Source organism: Bombus vosnesenskii, unplaced genomic scaffold, assembly GCF_011952255.1.
Source record: "Bombus vosnesenskii isolate JDL3184/JDL3185 unplaced genomic scaffold, Bvos_JDL3184-5_v1.1 scf7180000016263, whole genome shotgun sequence".
Lineage (NCBI taxonomy): Eukaryota > Metazoa > Arthropoda > Insecta > Hymenoptera > Apidae > Bombus > Bombus vosnesenskii.
The window spans coordinates 1,930,628-1,940,237 of record NW_022884332.1 but is presented as its reverse complement, the minus strand read 5'-3'; the positions used below and the strand labels follow the sequence as shown (position 1 = coordinate 1,940,237).

The 9,610-nt window shown below is 31.6% G+C and overlaps 2 protein-coding genes across 2 annotated transcripts; one reads left to right on the top strand and one right to left on the bottom strand.

The window, feature by feature from the left end:
- The first annotated feature begins 135 nt into the window (after window positions 1-135).
- LOC117242081 (pyrimidodiazepine synthase-like) lies at window positions 136-2,350 on the top strand. The gene is made up of 6 exons (XM_033508453.1): window positions 136-470; window positions 890-1,047; window positions 1,136-1,300; window positions 1,426-1,558; window positions 1,634-1,749; window positions 1,822-2,350. Exons 1-6 carry the CDS (start codon window positions 446-448, stop codon window positions 1,942-1,944), a joined length of 720 nt encoding a protein of 239 aa, XP_033364344.1. The 5' UTR covers window positions 136-445; the 3' UTR covers window positions 1,945-2,350.
- On the bottom strand, window positions 2,097-9,539 carry LOC117242077 (mediator of RNA polymerase II transcription subunit 23). The gene is made up of 12 exons (XM_033508446.1): window positions 9,195-9,539; window positions 7,748-7,814; window positions 7,162-7,406; window positions 6,964-7,096; window positions 6,710-6,892; window positions 6,347-6,631; window positions 4,129-6,271; window positions 3,806-4,045; window positions 3,562-3,721; window positions 3,209-3,496; window positions 2,929-3,135; window positions 2,097-2,830 (listed from the first exon to the last, which is right to left on the bottom strand). The coding sequence occupies exons 2-12, from the start codon at window positions 7,790-7,792 to the stop codon at window positions 2,692-2,694; spliced, it is 4,068 nt and encodes a 1,355-aa protein (XP_033364337.1). The 5' UTR covers window positions 7,793-7,814; window positions 9,195-9,539; the 3' UTR covers window positions 2,097-2,691.
- Window positions 9,540-9,610: the final 71 nt, after the last annotated feature.

Genomic DNA, 9,610 nt, shown 5'->3' with positions numbered 1-9,610 from the left:
TTTTAATTAAAAATCCTGTTGAATGAAATTTAAGTCCAAGTTAAAGATAATCATTTGTAGATAGTTTGTGTTATAATTGTAGTTAATAGTATTCAAACATTCGATTCGATCAATCGACTTTTGGACATGCGCAGATCTGACCTACTTTCTTTCAAAAAGAAATATACAATGTGTGTAACATTGCCGTAGGTCATAGGTAACTCACGTTTAGAAAAGTAAAAATTGCGGAATCACTTTCCATACTAACTTTTCGAAATATTTCTATCATTCATTCCAAGCAGAAAAATTGACGTATGCCATAAGTCTTAATAAATAACCACGTGTTTGGAATTTCTACTGAAATTAATCATCGCATGAACATTTAAGTGCGATAATCATTTCAAACATTTCGAAATATATTAAACATTTTATTGTTAGATACAAATCTAACGAAATACGAACAATTATGAGCAGTTTACATCTTGGAGCTGGTAAGTACATACTTACATTATACATTCTGTGTATTTTTTAGACTTGTATGTCTTCTTTAGTAAAACATGAGTTAAACTGTCAATAGTTATTATTATATTTTTCTCCTTTGAATTTATAAATTTATATCACAATTAAAAGTTTTATTGCATATATATTTTATAGTAATTATAAATCAATAAAGTATAAAACAGTACTTTCAATATCAATAAATATAATAGGTGCTTATAAACATTTATGTAATTATATTTTGAAAATCTTTCTTGAAGGCAGTGATTATTTGCATTCTATTATATTATTTTATAAAATGCAATTTTTATATCGTTACAAACAATTAAGACATTCTCATTTGTGGCTTTAATTGTTTGAAATTATAATTTAATTTTATTTTGTACATAATTATATGGAATATAACTTATAGATTCTCAGAAACCAGCAGAAGTGAAAGGACAAGTTCGTTTGTATGGTATGAAATTTTGTCCTTTTACACACAGAATTCGATTAATACTTTCTTATAAAAACATTCCACATGATACTGTTAATATCAATATCAGGAATAAACCAAAATGGTACTTGGAAGTACGTATATTTTTCATAATTTGTTACTTATGTAAAAATCATATTATTAACTTTGTTTAATATCCATCATATTTAATAATATTTTTAGATTCATCCAGAGGGTAAAGTTCCTGCACTTGTTGATGCTGATGGTAAAGTAATAGTTGATTCATTAGTCATAGCAAATCATTTAGATGAAAAATATCCTGAGCCTTCCTTATATGATGAAAAAACAAAAACTCGTGACTTAGAACTGTTAGATCACTATTCCAAGGTAAGAAAGTTCACCTTACAAATTTTTCCTCTTATACGCATGATGCTTTAGCAAATAATTATTTAGAATTTATAAAATGATTTTAAAAAAATAGTCATTTACTTTACCAATGATTTGCCTTTCAGCTTGTTAGTATTTTCTCAAACTGCATTCATAATAACGATAGCAGACCGCTTAAAGAAATTGTTGCTGAATTTTCATCTTTATTAGTAGAGTTTGAAGAGGAACTTAAAACTCGTGGAACTGTGTATTTTGGAGGTTTATAAATTAATTTCAGATCACAAATAGTATGAAATGGAAAAATATTGATTCTATTTTTTGTTATTTTATTAGGAGCACAACCTGGTATGTTAGATATACTTATGTGGCCATGGGTTGAACGACGAAAATCTCTATCTCTCATTTATGGAGAACCTACAAATTTCAATGATGGAAATTTCTCTCATTTAGTAAGTTCAAACATACGTGAAAGAATAATCATGTTTTCTAAAATGTAGACTAACTTTCTAAATTTATTTTAGATGAAATGGATGCAACAGATGAAGGCACAGCCATTTGTACAAGAAAACGAATGTTCACATGAAAAATTTGCTCAGTTAGTCAAAGATTTGAAAACTGGAAATGTTGATTTCGATAAACTTTAAATCCTTCAATTATTATGGTAACGTGAAATTATATTACTTTTGCGATATTATTATGTGATAATAAGTATTTTAATTTTTATATATAGCATGCACATGTATGTATATGTTAACACGTAATAATTTAGGTTTTGGAAATAATTATACTCAAGTTCATAAGGTATCATAGTAGTTATTTCATTAAATTTATCATGATTAATATCAAAATATATAGAGTAGTGTTTGTTTATAAATAGGAGCAATTACTACATAAATAAGTATGGAACTTTGAGTGTTGTAACTCATGCCTTCCACTACGACAATATACATTTATGAACCTGTTTAAAGTATCAATACTGCTTAGTCAGATGTGCTGTGAAAAACATGTGATAAACATCATAAATACACTGTTTTGACAAAGCAACTTAAATTTGTTGTCTATAATACTTTGCTGAAATACTTCTATTTTATGTTTATATGTATTATTTCACTTTATAACACGAAGATCAAGTCGTTCCTTATACAACATTTTACATATTTATATGTTTTTATACGTGAAAAATGCACTTTTGCATATATTTATACCATATAGAAATATGGAAATGAAATATAGAAAATATGGAAATACTTTGAGATTCAAATATTGGTTTCAGTATATCCTTCATACATTGTGTATGCAAGAAATATATTATTATAAAGACAATATGTACAATATTGAGATATTCAATGTTATCATGTATTCACTTCTGCATTACTAGTACTAGGGACGTCTCAGGAAGACTGAATTTCGTCTATATTTATGTGAGCAATAAATCGTAGCCTCATTTGTAAAGCAGGTCTTAGTCTTCGTATAATACATTCCACTTCGTTCTTCATCATATCCCCGACGAACATGTACTTTATATGATATCTATTGTAGTTAATATTAAGGTTAATATATTTAGAATAAAAATAATAGAAATATTTTACCAGATAATTATATCAAAATAAGTTGATAAAAAAGGATACAGTAAATCACAAACTGGGTCCATGTATTTTAGATGAGTTTGAACTCGATCGACTTGTTCAAGCATTTCATATAGACGAACTGTTAATTCTACGACACAATTCGGCCTTTCAGCATTAAATCTTGCTAAAGTAGGTCCAATTAAATGACACGCATATATAAATTGTTCTTCGCTATTTATAACTGGTTGAAGTTTCTCTTTAATAAATCTAAATAAAATTGGATTTTAGCACGTTATATTATAATTACTAAAAATATATAGTATTCAAAATTTAAACTTACTGAGGCATAGTAGTTATTTGTCCAACACCGGCATGATGCCACACAGAATGTGCCAATGCCAGCATATAACTGAATTTATTTTCTAATAAACTGTTATGTGTGCTATTAAAATTAAATATTTGAAATGGAGTTAAATTACTGTAATTCCAATTAGCTAGACCTGGGCTGCTAATAGTTGCTACTAATCGGTCATGAAGGGCTGACCAATAACACTCTGGTAAAGCAGCCAATAGCAAACCCACACAATTTATCCATAAATGAATTTCATCTGACGGTATCACTGTGTACCTAATAAACTCGAAATTAAAAGGTTGAAGAACCTAAGTATATAGTAATATCTCATTGCATCTTACCCTTTTGCAACTACATCTAACAATGAATTGGCAACTATATTTGGAGCAACAGGGACAGCCATAAGTTCAACGCATGTAACATACAATGCATGTGCAGCAGGATTGGGAAATTCATTAAATCTCCAATCAGTAGCAGGAAAATGAGCTGTACCTGACATTGCTGAAAATTTCGACAGACGATTATAAAATACTATTTAATAAAAAAAATACTATTTAAAAAATACTATTTAATAAAATCACCTACTTTCCACAATTCTTCGTACTAAGCGGATATAGTAATCTAATTCTGGCATCCATGTGACAACATCATCAGTAGATCGAGTCATGTACATTTGATAAGCTTCTGAGAGTGCCCATCCTGGTGCCCTAATTTCTTTTAAGGAACCTAAAACAGCTGCCACTAATCGTCGTTTCAGAGGTGGCCTGTCTCTTAATTTACGTTCATAATAATGTAAAGTATTATAAAGGTACGTAACAGGTCGATCTAAAAAAATGGAACAAAACGAATCAGATTAATTCAAATATAAGGATTGTATTATTATCGTTAATAGAGAAGTGTATACGAACCATGGAATTTATATAAACATCCTAAATGTTCTAGCAATGTTTCTAAACTTTTTGACACAGCTGGTATTTCCAAATACCTATGTACAACGATATCGAAAACAGGCAAAAATCGTAAGCATACATTCCCAAAATAAACAGGCAAACTTTGATATTGACTAGGTCCTCCGCTAGTTTGTTCCATAATACCTTCTGGAGCAAATTTCTCTGGGAATTTTCTATGAAATGCAAGATGTTTTTCATGCCAGTTCGATTGTTTCCAATGCTCCGGAGAATTTTCTTTCACAAACTCTTGGGTTCTGTTTCTCAATTCAATAGCTTTTAATAACAATAATTGAATTATAAAAAAGCATACTTGCGCGTCACTGCCTTCGTGAGTCCTCAGTACCAGGCAAAGAATTAATCTATCAATAGTTACAATATTGTATTTCCATATCATATCGTTAACTGTATCTACACATTTATTTACATGTTGTCCACCCACGCTATTAGCAAATTCAAATACAAGATAATCACAGAATTTTCGAAGATGCGCCGATAAAGCTCGGGCTCCAATCCTTTCTAAGATTTTATACGCGATCGGACTAATTCGATCAGTTTCGAAAATAATCTTCCACAAAAGGCATAAAAATAGAGGTGGTGTACCAGGTACAGAAAAGTGTGCTATTATATCATTTTCATTACTCATAGAAGCCCAATTTCGATATTCTTCTTCCACCGCTTTCTTGATCTGTTGTTTGTTTTCTTTTGGTACGCTATTTTGCTGAAAAAATTCGCTTAACACCGGAGGAAAACATTGAAGAGTGTGATTAGCCCACGAGTGTGGGGTATTCTGCATAATTGTGTTCAACAATTCCTTGCACCATGTTCCACTGTGACTATCTGATCCAGTTCCTGTAACGTGCATAGAACGTGCCAGCGTTAATACTAAAGCTCTATTCAGCTCCTCAGATTCTGCTGACACAAGAGTTTTAGGTTCTGATAAAAATCGAGATAATTGTGGTTGTACTTCAGCTGATCCCAATCCAGTAATTAAACGAAGAGCGGTGCTTTCCACACATAGATGAAGTTGTGTTTGATTAGTTTGTGGCACAGCTGCAAGGCTATGTAAATGAGACAAAAGTTGCACTCTATAATGCGGTTGTATATGATGCATCCTATAACTAAACATTTCCAAAAGAGTATATAATGTTCCCCATGCATGAGACTTGAAAACTGTTGGAAGCAACTGGCTGATGAAACCTTTGATGCCAAGACTTTCAATCTCAGTGTATACTAGTAATCTACTATAAGTTTCAACCAATGCTGGTGCCAATGCCATATTGCTTTTGGATTGTGCCGATTTGATAACGTGAGTAACGATGCTATGTATTAGGCTCATTTTAGAGTGAACAGTCAATGAATCCAAAATTGACATCGATAATGGCGTCGTTGGTCCACTTGCGAGGGCTGCGTTATTTTGTAACGTCTGCATCGGCTGCTGTTGCTGACCTTTTTGAGTACCAAGTATAGTATCTACTAAAGCTGCCATTGGTCTACCAAAATACTCTTGATTTGTAGAATACGCATTACATAGCAAAGCAATGCGGTAATCAGATCCCATACAAAGAGAAGTGTTAGGCATAACTAAATGTTGTAAAAATTCATGATGAAGTTTCAAAGTGTGTGGTATTGGTCTGTGAATATTGGAATGTTCTGACTGAGCTTTTTTTAGCAAATGTATCCATATACACGTAATAGCCATTTGATGTGTGCATAATGCTTGAGTATAATCCGGTACCGGTAACGGTTCCTTTTCTGGATATAGGAGGTCGTATAGTTTTAATACTGGTAAAAAGTTTGATAGTGGGTTTCTCTGAATACTTCCAGAAATGAATTGTAGCAAGACCCACATTAAGTGATCTCTCCCTTTCCTTAAGTCTCTTCCTGCTAATTTATCGTGTATTGCCATTACGATACTCGGGAAACAAGCGTACGAAAAGAGTACAAAGTATATAAGCTGTGATGAGAGATGTAACCATACATAATGATTTGCAACAGTTCCATCAGTTCCTTCTGCCGGTAACGTTTCATTTTCTGCACGTTCCATAGCAAGAATTACAAGTTCTACCAATTGCTCTTCCAAAGCTATACATCGTTGTTTTTGCTGTAATAGAAGCAACATAAAATTATTATATACTTATATTACCATATTACTATTATCTTATTATTATAAGCATACCTGTTTTTGTAAACCAAGCATCGAACACACCATATCCCTACTATAAGGTTGTTCTAATACATATCTCAGTAATTCAGTTTGTGGTTTGAGTAAATCCTCATCATAAGGCAAATTTCCTTTTAATGAAAATTTTAATGTTGTGGTATCAAGTACCCAAGGATTGATTAAATCAGCATATCCAGTATGTTCCACAACTGGTAACATCTTTGAATGTCCAACTATAGATACCATTTGCGCAGTATTACGAAAACTTTCAACAAAGTTTGAAAGCAATTTTGCTAATTTCTAAAAAAACAAATTATATTAGATGTTATTAAATTTAACAAAGTATGATAAGTTTTATCTTTGAATGAAGTAACATACCCAGTGTGGCCAGTTTTTACCATCAGGATAAGCCTTTTGAATTTCAGTTACAATAAAATATCCTGGTAACAAACAAGCATTTCTATCAAAAATGTATTCAATTACATTTTCCAAAGCTTTCAATTGAGGCTGAATAGATGCATCTAATCTCGATGGAATTGTTTGTGCTTTTTCTTTGCATCCCTATAAGCATATAATAAGCATTCATTAATTTAAATTTGTATTACTTTGAAATTAATTTTGCTGACACTTACCTTCATTATTTCTCTGACACCCTTGTAATCAACTCCTCCAATAATGTGCCGAATAAGAACAAAACATTCAACCCAAAAATCTTCTAACTGATATTGAAGTTTATCACAATTTAATATACATTCACACACAAGTCTGAAATTATATATATTTTACACATAATATTTTATAAATGATACCTTATTTTCAAATTGATCTACCTTGCTGGCAAAACATTAGATGTAACTAAGTTTTCAAGTAGTGACAATAATAATTGCAATCTCTTATGATTAGTCATTGCTGCTGCCATAGATAAAAATTGTCTTACTGCATTCTCTTGCTGTTCTTTGGATAAATTTGACATAGCAGATGATAATTCTGTTTGCCATGTTGCTATTTTCTCGCTTTCACTGTTTGGGTGATGCACCAAAACACAACTAAAAGCTTCTTCTATAGCTTCCACTTTCTATAGTAGATTTACAAAGTGATAAAAATAATTATTATTGAAATAAAAATATAATTTTAGATTGCAACAAGACTGAGAGGGAAGAATATAGAAATAATATGACTATTATTTTCATTAATACCATCTTCGATAAAAAACTATTTAGAAACAAGTGTGTAAATATCTATATTAAACAGATGTTTATTTAATCTGAAATAATTGTAATTATATAGCTGCAAAAAATTGAATCTTAACCTTAATCTGTTTTTTTAAGTTACTATAAAACAACAATAATAAATAATAAGACAGATAAACAGCATAAAATAAATGCATTAGTTAATGTACACATAATGTATACTTACTAAAATATCATTAACAATGGTAGTGATTTGAATTTCACTCGTCATCTTTTGGTTAAAAAATCTTATGCTGCAATAGAATAAAATCTATAAATCACCGTATAATAATTTATGTTTCATTTAGTTCTTTCATTATTTTTTTCAATATTCACAGTCAACGTCCAATAACATTGATTTGTAAACACAATTCATATTCTGTTTACGTTTGCATAACCTAAATTTGCATTTGAATGAAAAAGTATGATCGGTATCGGTAATATGTACTCGTGGTATGCACTGTCTCACACGCACATAGAACTTATACTAACAGTAAGTGTATAGTATGTATAGATATAGGAGCCTGCGATTAGGAATATACAGTACGGTCGTACGCAGGTCTGGAAACTCCTACGGAGGGATAAGGCTTAATGACCGGACGATGTTGGCCAATCTGTCCGCAACAAGGTAACTGGATCCATTTGCAAGGATTCGTTGCACAGCGCGATCTTGTGTCTGCACCTGCAATACTTCTGTATTATGGTGGTAAACCATGCATATACGCTCGGTTGGTAAACGGGCTGCAGCGTAGCTGCGGCTACCTGGCAAAGAATCTCGCGCAAAAATAAAAGTCGGTTTGAAGCGATGCTTTTTTTTAAATAGAAGCTTTACTTTAAACATCATGTAGTACGCAAGTGTTGCAACAATACACTATACTTATAGTTACAATACATATTATTATAATCATATCTATTTGATAATAATGTACTTCAATTCAATATACAAAGATCATGTATTGTGCCGAACTGTAGCCCAAATAAAAGTTAGTATTATAAAAAATTATTTTTATAGCGAAGAACGAGAATCTTCGTGGAAAATGGGTAGCATTGATTAGATAGGGCGTTAGGGATCGGGTTAGGGAATATATAAAAAATATTTTGGAGAGTATTAAATAGTATAGTATCTAGTTATAAAATTTTTTAATGAATCAAAAAAAAAAAAAAAAATTAAAAACAAATTTATTTTCCGCTATGATCCTCCGATAGATGCGTCTAATATATGTACGTACATACTATAAAAGCATTAAAAATACGTTTGATTTGGAAATTATGCTTTTTCATTAGAAATAATAGTATTTATTAATGAATCACATAATGAGTGTCTAAACAACCTTTTTTCTGTACCAGATGAAATAATGTACATGTATTTATTTTAAATAAATTGTGAAAAATGACGAGATGTAGTTTAGGTTACCTTATATTCTTTACCTTTATTGTACGCAGATATTGTTTTTGCCGCAGGATGGCACTAAATGCAAAATCCTAACAAATAAATCGAGGCTCTATAGTAGCGCCATGGTTTGTAAAGCACAACTCTCGACATTAAGAGCCTTACCCCCACTACGAAAGTTCCTACACCTGTATGTACGACTGTGCATTAGACAAATTATAGCACGGAAATTCTCACGATTTACTTTGACTTCGCTGTTGTGATGTGGGCTGTGTTTCTCCAGTTTTCAGCTCACTTAACCTGGCGTCCCTGACAAGTTTGGTACAAGCGAATCGTCTCATTGTATCGGCCTTGGATATTTAGAAAATCTGTCCAATATGGCAGAGGACTTACGCCTCCATTTCTGTAGATTATGCGTATTCATTCTATAGTAATCCTGCGTCCGCGATTTACCGTAGGAATTGAATATTCCTTGCCTAAAATTTGCCAGGGAATCGGGAACAATCTGGTAGAAACAACTATTTACACACAAGATATACACTTGCATACACGTTTTCGTAAAAGCAGAAGTAAAAAGGTTCATTTCGTAGATGCGGTTCTATCGAGAAAGAGCGATGTGATTGTACGATCTCAGCGCCTCTTCTCGAAATCAAAGCAAAC

Excerpts from the sequence above, each read along its gene's own strand:
- LOC117242081 (XM_033508453.1), top strand. The coding sequence starts at position 446 with ATGAGCAGTTTACATCTTGGAGCTG. Across the intron at positions 1,559-1,633 it reads TGGAACTGTGTATTTTGGAG|GAGCACAACCTGGTATGTTA; the intron begins GTTTATAAATTA and ends TTATTTTATTAG. Across the intron at positions 1,750-1,821 it reads ATGGAAATTTCTCTCATTTA|ATGAAATGGATGCAACAGAT; the intron begins GTAAGTTCAAAC and ends AATTTATTTTAG.
- LOC117242077 (XM_033508446.1), bottom strand. The coding sequence starts at position 7,792 with ATGACGAGTGAAATTCAAATCACTACCATTGTTAATGATATTTTA. Across the intron at positions 6,272-6,346 it reads TGCTTGGTTTACAAAAACAG|CAAAAACAACGATGTATAGC; the intron begins GTATGCTTATAA and ends CTTCTATTACAG. Across the intron at positions 3,497-3,561 it reads TTAGATGTAGTTGCAAAAGG|GTACACAGTGATACCGTCAG; the intron begins GTAAGATGCAAT and ends CGAGTTTATTAG.